General features: G+C 42.0%; 1 protein-coding gene across 1 annotated transcript in view; it reads right to left on the reverse strand.

The window, feature by feature from the left end:
* LOC127586461 (heterogeneous nuclear ribonucleoprotein L-like) overlaps positions 1-12,333 on the reverse strand; it is a 35,846-nt gene extending 23,513 nt beyond the window's left edge. Inside the window, exons 1-6 of the mRNA XM_052044443.1 lie at positions 12,230-12,333; positions 10,847-10,968; positions 8,780-9,011; positions 7,446-7,533; positions 4,444-4,538; positions 128-200 (exon numbers count right to left, since the gene is read on the reverse strand). Coding sequence (XP_051900403.1) covers positions 128-200; positions 4,444-4,538; positions 7,446-7,533; positions 8,780-9,011; positions 10,847-10,968; positions 12,230-12,271 — 652 coding nt within the window. The 5' untranslated portion in view covers positions 12,272-12,333. The remainder of the gene's footprint in view (positions 1-127; positions 201-4,443; positions 4,539-7,445; positions 7,534-8,779; positions 9,012-10,846; positions 10,969-12,229) is intronic.
* Between the last annotated feature and the right edge of the window lie 1,839 nt (positions 12,334-14,172).

A 14,172-nucleotide genomic window follows, 5' to 3' on the forward strand; every position in this document is an offset into this window, starting at 1 on the left:
GACGATGGCTGAAGGTCAGAGGTTCCGATATAGGTTTGCAAACAGAAAATAAATTTGAATGAAAGCAGGAAGCAAAGATAGATTGGGCAAGAGAGAATCGTAGCAATGTGCTTATATATGATCTTACCTGGTCTACCAGGGTTAGGGTTTACATAATCCCAGGTATCTGCATCATTCTTAAAGACATTCAGACGGGTTGGCTGCAACAGAATACAAGTTATTTACATTTGCAAGTCTACTTTGCATGAAGTAACCTTGAAATAATGGTTCAAATTTACTGAGCCAATTTACAAAGTGGTAACAAAATCAAAAATCATCCCAGAGACTGAATCCTGGGAGGGTGGTGTCGTGGCTTCATTAGAAAGAGATCCCAACAAAGTCAGACTCAGTTTTAAGTGGAGCAAATTATTCAATGCCCCAATCCAGTTTTTGCTGAATTCAATGTGGAGGAAGAAAAGGGCGAATTTTACAAGAGAACCACATAATTCATATAGCTGTGCATTAAGGACAAGTAAAATAATCAACTGGAAGATCATTAATTCCCAGCATTATGCCATCAGTCAACTGGCAACACAACAAATGATAAACAAGTGCCGTCATCTGCCATGGCTTAGTTGGTCTTTTGTCCCAGACAGTTTCCAGGTTCAAGATCCACTTGAGAAATCCTGAACACAAAAGTCTACTTCATCACTCCTGTGCTATTACTCAGGGACTGCTGCACTTTCCGATAACACATCAAATCAAGGCCCCATTCATCCTTTCAGATGGATATACAAGATCTCAAAGAGGAACAGGGGAGTTAAGCCAAATGCAATAACCTAATCGCATTCTATTGAGATTTATGCAATTAAGATATGCTGCACGTTTCCTACATTAATAGTGACTACACTTCAAAAGTATTTCACTCACTGCAAATGGAAGACCAAAAAAGATTCTGGAAATCCAAAACAAAACAGAAAATGCTGGAAATACTCAACAAGTTTGCGAAGGTAGAAAGTCAACATTTCAGTTCTGCAACCCTTCTGTTCTTCCACCATTTGTGTATGCTTCATTCACTGTCAAATGCTTGCAGAGGCTCTGAAATGCAAGTCTCTTTTACTTACCATCAACAACTCAAATCAAATTGATTTACTTCCGCAGGAATTAATCTGTCTCACATATGTAAAAAGCCCAATGAAGTAATTATGGATAATAGCAAGCTGCCATCTTCCCTCACTGTGAAAATACTAAATAGCATCAGTCAAGCAGGAAGTTATCAGATTAATTACTGGCACACCCAACCCTATGAACATCTCCACACAAATATCCAAGTTCACCTTAATCAGGAGAGTTGTCCCACAAACTCATCAAGCAACTGTCCATACAGTCATATTAAGTCATATACCTTTCAACCAACTTCCAGAACCCTCCATCAAAATCTGTGTATGTATTTTCCCACCAGGAGTGGGACTCTAGAGGTGGAGCCACAGCAATATAGTCAGGAGAAAAAAATCCATGGAATCCTCAATATCAACATCAAATCCAATAGTCTTATGGCATCAGATCGAATACAAACAAGGAAACCTCCTGCTAACAAGTACACCCTGCCTCAGACGATGAATGAAAATATGAGTGCTGCTTGGAGGAAGCACAGAAAAAGCAAAGCACATTAGAAAATAGGGGAACTAAAATAGCAATCACAGAGTGGCTGGACAGCACCTCCAGTGACCAAATGCCGAAGGATGAATCTGCCATAATGGGGCTGCAGCAGATGAGGAACACCTACACAAAGGATATGCGCCCCTTGTCCTCACTAATCTCTGTTGCAGATACATCTGTTCACCACATTACTGATAAGAGTTACCACTTCACAGTACATGTGGAAATAAGAGTCCTTGCTTAATACCAACTTCATGAATGGCAAATGCTGGAAGCACTCAGTAGGTCAGGCAGCAGGAGGAAAAAAAAACAGTAAATATTTCAGGTCAAAGACCTTCAACATAGAATATTTCTAGCACTTTGTTTTATTTCAGATTTCTAGTATCTGCAGTTGACTTTCTTTGACACACTCCATGATAAATACCATTGTACTAAATGGAATAGATTTAGAACAACATGATCATCTGCAAGTTGCTGTGAACTATGACCACCACAATCTATGACCTCATGGTCTTGCACCTTTCTCAATGTACTGTCTCAAGAGTATTGAATCCTTTAGCAAATCCATTCCAAAAGGTACTAAACCTTTAAATGTAGCTCAGGCCAACCTGTGCACTAAACAGGTGTTTCTACAACCAATGGACTAAATCAAAGCTCAGCAGTACTGCCCCTTTTGTAGTTGTAAATGGTGGTGCACAATTAAACGGCTATCTGCTCTCTAACTCTATGAATATCCCCATTCTCAGTGACGGCAGAGCCAACTAGTGCATGCCAAAGAATTTGCACATCATTCAAGCAAGAGGTACTATGCCATCTCAGCTTTCTCCTGAAGCTCTTGCCATGAGTCAGCTAATTAGATTTATAATAAATGGACACTGTAAAGGCAATGGGAGCTGACAAGGTTATGGCTGTAGAGTTGAATACTCATTCTCCACAGCCATTCATTTCTCATGCTGAGCTATTCAAGTAAAACTACAATGGTGGCATAGACATGATGTGAAACATTATCGAATTATGTCCTGCCCAAAAAGAGCAGGGCATATCCAATCCAGCTAATAGTAACAGAAAGTGTATCAGGGTTGGGGGGTGGGAGGTGGTGGGGTGGAGAATGGCTTTAGTTTAGAAACTCAGCTGAGTCCTTGACAATGTACCTTTCTTTCAAAAAACTATATAAACTTTACAAGGCAAGTGAGCCAAGGGCTAATTAGGCAGTGGTTAAAGATGTAGTAGGACACCAGAATCATGTACAAAGGTCAGAGCTGTACAAAAACAGATGAACAAACAAGAGAGGCATAGATGGTAGCTATAAACAGATAAGCAAATAACATGCACAAAGGCAGCAAGGACATCAGAAATTATCAAGGACAAAAGATGGTTCAGATGAGGTAGGCAATGAGGTCAGTATCAGTCTACCTTTCAATAGTCTTAGTTACACGTCAAGGAGGATGTGAATTGGGAGGGAGGTATGCATCTCAATTCTGAAAATGCCAAATGAGGTTGATATGTGGTGAAGGCAGCATATGGCAGTCTTGTCTTCATAGGGCATAGAGTATAGGAGCCAAGACACGTTACAACTTTACAAAACAATGGCTAGGCCACAGTTGGGAGTATTGTGCACTGTTCTGATTGCCTCACTATAGGAAGGATATGGTAGCACTGGAGAGCGTGCAGAGGAGATTCACCAGAATGTTGCTAGGGTTGAAGGACTTAGTTATGGGGAAAGATTGGACGGGCTGTACTCGTTTTCCATGGAGCAAAGGAGGCTGGGGGATGACCTGATAAAAGTGTACAAGATGAGAAGCACAGATAACACACAGTCAAAATCTTTCTCCTAAATTAAGGGTATCAAAAACAAGAGGGCATAGGTTAGTGATAGGAAGGAGTTTTAAAAGGGGACCTGAGGGATATTTTAAAAAAAAGTTGTTAACATCTGAAACGCACTGCCAGGTGGTGGTGGTGGAATCAGATACAATTATAACATTTAAATAGAAATAGGCAAGGCATAAAAGGATATGGGCAAATGTGATTAGGGTAAATGGGCAAAAAGGTTTGCATTGTCATGGTGGATTGAAGGCCCATTCCTATGCTCTACAACTAACCCTGAAGCATTTGTAACCATTTCATCACCAATATACTGTGGCTACAATGCATCACAGTAACTTGCTATGGTTTCTTCTTCAACAGTTCTGCCCTTGCCTATCCAATTAGAAACAGAAGGGCAGCAAGAGCATGTGAACACCACTAAACTCAAAAGACAAACATCCCAATTTAGAAAGATACTGCTGTTCCTTCATTGTCACTGAATCTAAAAACTGGAACGCACTGTCCATTGGCACTATTCAAAAACACTTCACCTTCCTGACTGCTGCAATTCAGGAAGAAGTCTCACCATCGGCCTACCAGAGGCAATTAAGAGATGAATGCTAGCCTTGGCAGCAATAACCAAATCCCGCAAATGAATGAACAGTGCTTAATTAACTGATGCCTTTCAGAACATTACTCAGCATTAGGGTTTTGTAGGAAAGTTTAAAAAATATCTACTCCAGCAACCAGTTGTTAAACAAGTGTGGTTGCTGGAAGGAAGGATAAAGCTTCAATAGCCGACTTTGGCTACAGTCAAATGACTGTCAATGCTCATTGTCTGGGTTTACGAGTGTCGAATATCACATTTGTGCAAGGAGGAAGTAGCTACCATTGAAACCACATCCACAAGTCAGGAATTTTGGAAAGGAGTGGGTATTGAGGAAGGGAAAGCGAAGGTACAATATGTATAATTACAGACAATAGCATTCCATAAAGACTTACCTTTGCATACTCAATTTTCAAAGTACAACATCCAGAATAAATATCAGCACCATTAAGAGATGCTTTGGCCTTCTGCGCACTTTGAACAGAGTCAAATGTATAGTAAATCAAGGAAAATAGTTATATATATTATGCAACACAAATGACAAAATTAATCTTTTCACCAGCAGCTCAAAAGCTAAACAGAAGGCCACAATGGTTTTGTGGGTAAATGCATCATGCTACTGTCCCAGATCAAATATTCTAAATTTTTTTAATTTAAATTTTAATACTTTAACTGGAAAGGTGGTCAGGGAACTAACAAATGTTTTCAGTGTGAGCATTGCATTTTGGGTAGTTAAACCAGGCAGGACTTGCACTGTAAATGACAGGGCCCTGGAGAATGTTGTAGAACAGAGAGACCTTGGGGTACATATATAGTTCCCTGAAAGTGGCAATACAGGTAGACAGTAGTGAAGGTGGCATTTGGCATCAGTCTTCACTGGACAGGGCATAGAGTACAAGAGTTGAGACATCATGTTAGTTGTACAAAAATTGGTGAGACCACACTTAAGAATACTGTGTGCAGTTCTGGTCACCTAACTATAGAAAGGGACATTATTGAGCTGGAAAGGATGCAGAAAACATTCACAAGTATATTGCTGAGATTGGATGGTGTGAGTTACAAGAAGTGACTAGATAGGCTGGGGTTGTTTTCCATGGAGCACAGGAGGCTGAGAGGTGACTTTGTAGAAGGTATATAAAACCCTGAAGAGCAAAGATAAGGAGGATGATCACAGTCTTCACTCCCCAGGGCAGGGGATTCTAAAACTAGAGAATATAGGTTTAAAGTGAGAGGGAAAAGATTTAAAGGGGACCTGAGGGGCAAGCTTTTCACACAAAGGGTAGTGGGTACATGGAATGATCCTCCAGAGGAAGTGGTAAAGTCAGATACAACATTTATAAGGCACATGCATAAGAGAGATCTAGAGGGAAACAGGCAAAACAAGGGCAACGGGGACGAACTCAGGTAGGCACTTGGTCAGCATGGACAAGTTGGGCTGAAGGGCCTGTTTCCATGCTGTATAACTCTATGATCATGACCTCTTTTTCTGGCATCATGGAGAGAGCTTGAACAACTACACATCTTTTTGTTGTGGATCATTCGTCAAACACTGGTAGAAGGCAGGGTTATGAACACCCAAGAGGATGAGACCAAGTTCAGAGATGGTTAACAGGAGTGCTTGCCAGCAATCAACACTTATTGAAGGCACGTAAAATATGACCAACAGAGTAGTGCATTGGTAATGCAGGGAGGGAAATATGATTTTAAAACTGTTATAAAAATAGACCAATTGTTTCAATGAATATTTGATTACAAACACAAACTTTCCAGTTTGGATTCTTTTCTTTACCAATTTATAAAACATAGGACATCACAGCTCCTCCCACTATTTCAAAATTCTCAACTACTTCAGATGATGATTCTCCCATTTATTCTTCACTTTTTTTCTTCTTCTTGTTACATTACCACCCCTTTCACCTTGCATCAATAAGATATTTGCATTTACTTCTCTGCTATTATCCAATCCCCCCCATCCTTCTACATATTGAATTTGCTACTTCTGTACTGCTTTCTAATCAGAGTCAATTATCTGAAATGTTATATTCATCCACATATTTTTCATGACCTGATGAGTAATTCCAACATTTGCCATCTAAGCTTTATAAAATGAGTTGTACCACCCCGAGACTTCATTCCACATCCTGACAAGGCAGTGAAAAATCTCTTGCTCTTTTGGCCAACATTTCAAACCCGTAACAACAGAAAATGCTGGAAACAGTGAGACAGATATCATCCTTCACCCGAAATGTTAAGCTTGATTTTCTCTCCACAGATGCTACCTGACCTGCTGAGTACTTCCAGCATATTCTGATTTCATTTCACTTTCCAGCTTTGCTGTTTATTGATTTGAAAATCCATGACTGCTGCTCCAAAGGGAGTAATTTTTTCTCCTTTTGTCATCCTGTAAAGCAAGTTAATCTTCCCTGATCCAAGGACCACAATCCTCATGCTCATGACTTTGCCTAATCCCTCATCTCGAGTAATATCCTTGGAAATTACACTTGCATCGTTTCCCAAGCTTTACATCTTTCCTGCTATGTGCAAGCAGAATTTTAAAAAAGATCTCCAGCCAAAGCCTAGTGATTTATATAACAATCAAGTCTGGACATCCCAGAGATTGCACGGTAGCGTAGTGGTTAGCACAATGCTTTACAGCGCCAGCGACCTGGGTTCAAATCTGGCCACTGTCTATAAGGAGTTTGTATGTTCTCCCTGTGTCTGCGTGGGTTTCCTCCGGGTGCTCCGGTTTCCTCCCACATTTTAAAGATGTACGGGTTAGGAAATTATGGGCATGCTATGTTGGCGCCGGACGCATGGCGACACTTGCAGGCTGCCCCCCAAAATCACTACGCAAAAGATGTATTTCACCGTGTGTTTCGATGTACATGTGATTAATAAAGATCTTATCTTATATAAACCCAAAAACATGCTTTCTCAGCATCTGTTTGTTAAATCACTATTTTTGTCATACTGCCACATTTCTTTTAACACTTCCTAACTTTTATCAATAAAAGTGTGCAGCAAATAAACCAGCAATACAGGAATTATAGCAAGGAGGAAGCCATTCAGTACATCATCTCCACACTCATCAAATAAAATCTTACACTGTTAACATTTTCTACTTGTGTATCTGGAAGTATTTGCAAGTACCTAACTGCCAGATATCAGTTCTTAACACCATGATGACAATGCAGAATGCCATTCATAGCAATCAATATCTAGGGCTACCCCTGAGAAATTATAAACATCCAAAATTTTGCAGAACAAGCTCAGGCGGCTGACTGGCTTACTTCTCTGTTCCTATTTTGTATTTGCATACAAGTTTTGTTTCAGAAGCAGTTAATTACAGAAACAGAAGGCAAAGAAAAATATGCACTGCTTCAAGATTGCAAAGGATATTCCACCATTGCTTGAATTCCATTCTTTCTAAATATCACAATCCTTTGAACAGGCCCACAGGGATTGCAGATGGTGTACAGAACATCCTGAAAAACAAGACAGTCGCAATGAGGTAAACAAATAAACTCTCTGCACAAACTGAAATCCCCATAGGACAGCAACTAAACATCTCAGCTCCCACAGAGCAAACACCCAAGTAGGATACCAGGTACAAGTAATAAGCCTGACATGGATGATAGTCTTTAAAATGAGAATCCCATTTTATGCATTTAATAATCACCAATGAAGCCCAAAATCAAATAAAAGATTTAAAGTAACATTAATATATACTGAAGTATTCTAAGCATCAATTTTCTGATCTAGGAGCAGAATTATGAAGATCCAGCTGGAGCCATAGCTCCATCAGCCCAGGTTCAACTCTGAGCTCCTGTGCCCATGGAGTTTGCACATTCTCCTTATGACTGTGGGCAATCTGGCTCCTCCCACAATGCACAGATGCTCTGAGAATTGGGACAGTAGGCAAAAATGAGATTGCTGAATGCTGCCAAAGACTCCAAGGGCCGAATGGACTCACTCATTTCATGTTTTCTCATGACATGGAAGTTGTCCCAACTAACGGAGGGGGGTGGTGGGAATGCAGAATAGTTGCCTGGGTTTTGAACCCTGGACCACCCAAACATAGGAACTACACCTACCCATGGACATTCAGATACCAGAACCCAATCATTTCACATCTTTTGCAATGTTTCAGGAAGAAATGAAATTGAAAGAAACTGTGAAACAGTCTCTGCCCTTTAATGCTGCATATGCTAAATAACATCAAGTCTGCTAGGAACATAAATTAGCAATTCCATCATAATTAAAAATTATTTTCCTTTAAAATGCATAAGTGACAGAGGAAAGTAATTTTTTGGCTACATATGTTTAATGCCCCAGAGGCTTAAGAACACAACATAAAAAGCAAAGACTCCAGTATTGAAAATTGGTTGGATGTTCAACTCCATATCAGGAACACAAGCTCCCACACGATCATCTGAAAAGTAGGCAATGCAAAACTGTGGGGTATGAAGCTAGGCACAGGATGAAGTAGGACAATGAGTCTGTGCACCCGGTTCAGCTCCAGCTGGACTTCAGGAAGTGGGAATGGAACTAAGGGCTGTGACTCAGTTTCTGGCAGCAATCATACTCATCTTGATAATTGTTTTGAAGACATTAAGAATGGTAAAAGAAGGTTGGCTAGGTATTATGGCCATTGGCTAGGTGATGAAGAAAGGTTAATAGGTAATACTTGTAAAGCTGCCCATGTATTTATCCAACTTCTGTTCAACTTACTGTATTGATGGGGTAAATGGGATTAGCAATGTTGATCAATAGGACATTATTGCATTTGGAATCGTCATCATCTGGCCTGGCAATTTTCTGACTTGTGGAAAAGCAAATATAGGCCAGCTGCCCAGCAACATAAATTGGGTTATCTGCCGCATAGTTCACACAGCTACATGCACCAGCAATGTCTTCGAACTCCACCAGTGCTTGCTTTCTCCTTGGCATCAGCATTACGCAACTGTAAACCAAATAAAAAGATCATTAAAAGCAGAGATCTGGTGTTTTAAAGGATTTGAATCATCTGTGGAGCATACTGATTATTCACTACAAGTAAAACCATAATAGCCTAGAATGCACAATTAATACAAGTTTTGGGGCATTCATTCCAGCACTGGCTTATTCTCCACACAGAGCACTGCTACATCAAGACTAACACAATCATCCATTAATCAGTGTCAAGCCTCATCCTCTGTAACATTCCCAAACTTTGAAGTATCCACTCTGTTGGGCTTTAATACCATTTGAACTGATGGGAGTTTTCTGGAGCTAACTGGCATAAGTAACAAAGACTACAGCAACCAGTCTTCCAGCACATTGTGATACATTAACGCAAGATTCATATGGTAAGCAAGATTAGCAGCTCACAAGTGCAAGGCAATGACCATCTCCAACAAGATTCCAACCACCTACACTTGGCATTCAATGGCATTACCATTCCCACACCATCAACGTGTGGTAGCTCACCACTGACCAGAAGCTGAGCTGGGCCAATCAGATAAATACCGTGACTACAAAACCATGTCAGGGGCTGGTTAGTGAAAGATGGCACCAGTCTCAACCAAGCAGTGCTCAGTATGACAGATATCCCACACTAACGGGTTGCTTAATGACACCATAAACCCTTTCCGTTAACTACAATGCATGCTAGGAGTTCACTTTCCTGGATGAATGTAGCTCCATCAAAGACAACTTAATGCCATCTAATACAGAGCACCCTATTAATTAACTAAACATTCGCTCCCGCTACCTGTTACACCATGGCTACAGTGTTTACCTTCTGCAAAATGCTCTGCAATTACTGCAACAGCACCTCAAATCCCTGAACTCTACCAAGATGGAAAGGTCACATGGGAACACCAACTTCAACTTCCAAGTCTCACACCATCCTGATTTGGAAATATAACAGAATGGCATATCACTGCACATAGATCTTGGAACTCCCTCCTAATCAGCTCTGCGGGAGTACCATCACCAGAAGGAGTGCAGCAGGTGAAGGCAGTGGATCACTGCCACCTTCAGGGGCCAGTAGGTGGAAGAACTTGTCAGTGACACCTACAACTGTAAGTGAATTTAAGAAAATGAACAATTGAATCTCATTCCACCAAGTCTTGACCTCGAATCTGTAAAACAAAAACCTTATTGAAAAGGAGCTGGGAATTTTTCCCCATATTGAACTGATTTGAGATTACAAGCTACGTACAGGTTTCAATGAAAATTGTCTACAAGACCCAGCTCGAGCTGGTCTGTAGGAGGATGGAACTACGCACAGCAAGGTTCCACAAACACAATCAGATAATTTTGGATAAGGGACACTAGATTGGCCAGAATACCAAGACAGCTTCCACGCTTGGCCTTAAAAGCACCAATAGATCATTCACATCTATCCAAAACCACAGATAACCTTCAATTTGTCTCATCCACCAGACTCTGCAGGCTAAGTCAATAATTCATAAAACTGTCAGAATAGACAATTTGATGAAACCTTTGCAGTGGGGCATAAAGCAATCTCCTGATGTAGAGAGAATTCCCAAAGGGGACAAGTTCAACACCCAAGCCATGAAATGCAAGCTTTACTAAATTCAATAAAAATAAAAGTGCACTGTTCAGGATTCCCATGCCTACATTAGAAAACTATCATTAAAATTTTATATGATGCATGAAACAATCAGCAGTTGCTGGATTGCATGTAACACAATGCATCTCATATTGAAGCACTATTAAAATATTCCAATATTTTAGCAAAAGACATCTTACATCAGATCAGTATTCTTTTCCAAGTCATCTTCAACATACCTGATGTTGCCAAAATCCTGAAGAGCCTCCATGAGGTCCACTTCCACAACTCCATCCAATAGGCCCCGAACATGTACCACAGCAGATGGCAAAATCTTATTGTGGTTTTCTGCTCCACCATCCTGAAATTAAGATGGATCAACTATTGTCACATCACTACTTCACTAATCTAGTTATTTAAAGATGACTTTCTTTGTAATTGAATAGCCTATTATCTAGTCAGTCCTCGCAAAGGAGAGTCATTTGCAATCTTGTCAATTAGCACAGAAGACAACCATATAACTTGCATCATATACATCCCTTCAGTGTCTTAGCTAAACAAATCCCCTTAAGTAACCACCATACTGCCCATACAATCTCAAGACTAAGCAGCTGGCTGAACTGGATAATTCCAGTTGGGATCTTACAACCAGCAGGACTTTAATTTTGGAAAAGGAAATACAATCTACATGCACTTTCACTCATCCATATCCCTAATTGACAGATGTGCCTCCAAGATAAAAACAGCTCCAGAATAGTCCTAGTTAAAATTAACCAATCTCCACTGCCCAAGCTCACATGAATAAACATGTCTTCAATTATTTACTTCAGGCCTAAGAAACACCTAAACCACATCCTAAAATTAGCCAGTAGACAAATTACATTTGCAATAGTAGATACAAGAAGCTACTTACATTTTTGGCATTAGTCATGATCAAAAGCAGAAGGTTTTCCCTCATTTCAGAAGCTCATGAAAGCCAATAGGAAAAAAAATGACCAGCATACAGAAAAGTACAACCCCTGAATTCTTAGATTAGGAAGAAAACCAGCTAAGGCGCCACCTCATAGACGTGCAAGCATAGCAAGTCCATCCACAAGGATTCGAACAATCTAGCCCATGCAAATTATTCTCCCAAGACAGCGTCACAGCCAAGGGATTTCCTATAACCGACCACATGTTTTCGCATCTCCAAAGACCAACTTCAGCACTGATTTTTAAAGCGTGCAACCACTGCAATTCATTTAACGTCCAAAGCAGGGAAATAGTTAAACGAACTAAAAGGGAAAAGGACGAGCTGCAAATTCATCTGGGTGCATTTCTTCATTCCAGTGAATGCCATTGGCTGCAGCGGCCTCCAGTCCGTTATCTAACAGTGGCCGGGGGTGGGAGAGGGCAGCAGAGGCGAGCCCAATCTCCTGGCGCAGCGGCCCGGAGCCCGGGTCCGCCTGCACTCCGAGCCCGCCGACCACCCGCTGCCACTAGGCCTCCGAGCCCCTTTGTTCAGCCCCCACCCCCGGAGGGGGAGGAGTAGGGAGGGGAGATGGAGCCCTCGCCCCCACTTAGGCGCCCCGCTACGCTGCAAACACTTGCCGGGGATGGAGATGGGATCCACACGCACTCACCCTGTCGAGCCTGAAGCGCTTCGCCTGGTGCCTGCCCGCCATCCCGCTCGCCGCTCGCCACCTCGCACACCACCGAGAACAGAAATGGCGTCCGCAGCGGGCTCCTTTCCGCCGGAGGTCCCGCCCTCTGGCCGTAGGCGGGACGCCACGGGTCCGGCCCGCGTCAATCACAGGACGTCCTCCAATCAAGCGCGCCGAACGTCGCCCCCTTCCGCGCTTGGCGGCGCGGGGTTTTCATTCATGAAATTCTGTGCTGTAGTAGGGAGGGTGTCCGAGTCCTCTGAAACAGGCACAGAAAATGATGGAAATAATCCGCAGTTTCTGCAGGGAAACGAATGGAGTTTGCTGGTGTGGAATGGAGGTGTAGAGGAATTGGGCATCCATGGTGAAAATGAGCTGGTGGGACCAGTGTTAAAGTGGTAGATTTAATTGAATAGGGATTGGGCTAGAAAGAGGCAGACCCGCTGAGTGCTTCCAGCATTTTCTGTTTTTATTTAAGAATAGAGTCACGACAGGAAGAAATAACTTATGTAGGATAAGACAGCCTGAAACGAAGGATGGTCCAGGACAGTTCTGAATCTGGATCTTTAAGGGGAAGGTAGAAGATTGGAGGCTGTGGAAAGAAGATCTCCAGAGGAAATCAGTGGCAATGATCAATGGTTGGGTTCATGGTCCAGGGGGTCAAGAGCTGGCATTTAACCTCTGTGAGGTAGAAGTAAGTTTGCCAATTAACAGTAGGACCATCCTTGTCAACAGGTTTGATGACAATATTGAGGTTGGTCCTAGGTGAGAGGTACAAATCTCAGAGATGGTTAAAAGTAGAGGAAACATCCATATCATTGAAACGTGACAGAATGAGCCTTACACTTAATATCAGCAAAACAAAAATTCTCTCTCTGTATCATACTCCCCTTCAATAAAATGATTCACAACATGTCCCTGGGAAAAAATTATCTTAGGAGCACATCTCAATGAAGGCAAACATTGAAGATGAAATTCTCCATCACCTTCACTTGACCAGCATAACCCTTGGGTTGTCTGAGGAAAAAAGTGCTTGAAGGTCAAGACCTCAAACCAAGCTCATGGCCTATCAACCAGGACCCTCAAAGCACTGGAGGTATGCACCAAAATTCTCCAAATCCACTGGAAGGATAAGTAAATCATCCCCAGCAAATCAACTATTTTGGTCAGGCCACGTCATTTGGATGCCCAACCCCAGACTCCCAAAACAGACCCTGTATGTCATAGGAGGAGATTACCATGTGGACAGAGGAAAGATTCAAGGATATTCTCAAAGCGCCTTTGATATAATGAAACATCCTCACTAACTCCCGGGAATCCCTGGCCCATGACTGATCAAAGTGGAGAAGGGCAGCACCCAGAATCTTGAGTCCATGTATTGGAGGCATGGAATTATACAAATGTACGGCACAGAAGCTGGCCCTCTCGGCACACCTCATTGCATCTGTGGAGGCAAAGAGGTCGACATTTCAGGCCATGATCCTGCATCAGGACTGAGAGTGGATCCAGTTTGCCAACACACCTCAGATCCCTTGTGCCTTAACCTTCTGGATTAGCATACCATGCAGGACCTTGTCAAAAGCCTTACTAACTTCCATGTAAACCATGACCTCTCTGCCATCATCAACTTTCTTAGTTACCTCCTCAAAATCCTCAAGCTGATTTGTGGAACATGATCTCCCCCGCACAAAGCCATGCTCATTCCTTCTAATCTGTCGCTGCCTTTACAAGTGAACATGAATCCTGTCCCTCAGAATATTCTCCAACAACTTCCCTATCACTGATGTAAGGCTCACTGGCCTGTAGTTAAAGGGTCATCCTGACTGCCCTTTTTGAACAAGGGGACAACATTAGCTATCCTCCAGTCATCTGGTACCTCACCCGAGGCTAACAAAGATGCAACAATCTCTGTCGGAGTCCCA

The sequence above is a fragment of the Pristis pectinata genome, chromosome 35, assembly GCF_009764475.1.
Source record: "Pristis pectinata isolate sPriPec2 chromosome 35, sPriPec2.1.pri, whole genome shotgun sequence".
NCBI classification, from domain to species: domain Eukaryota; kingdom Metazoa; phylum Chordata; class Chondrichthyes; order Rhinopristiformes; family Pristidae; genus Pristis; species Pristis pectinata.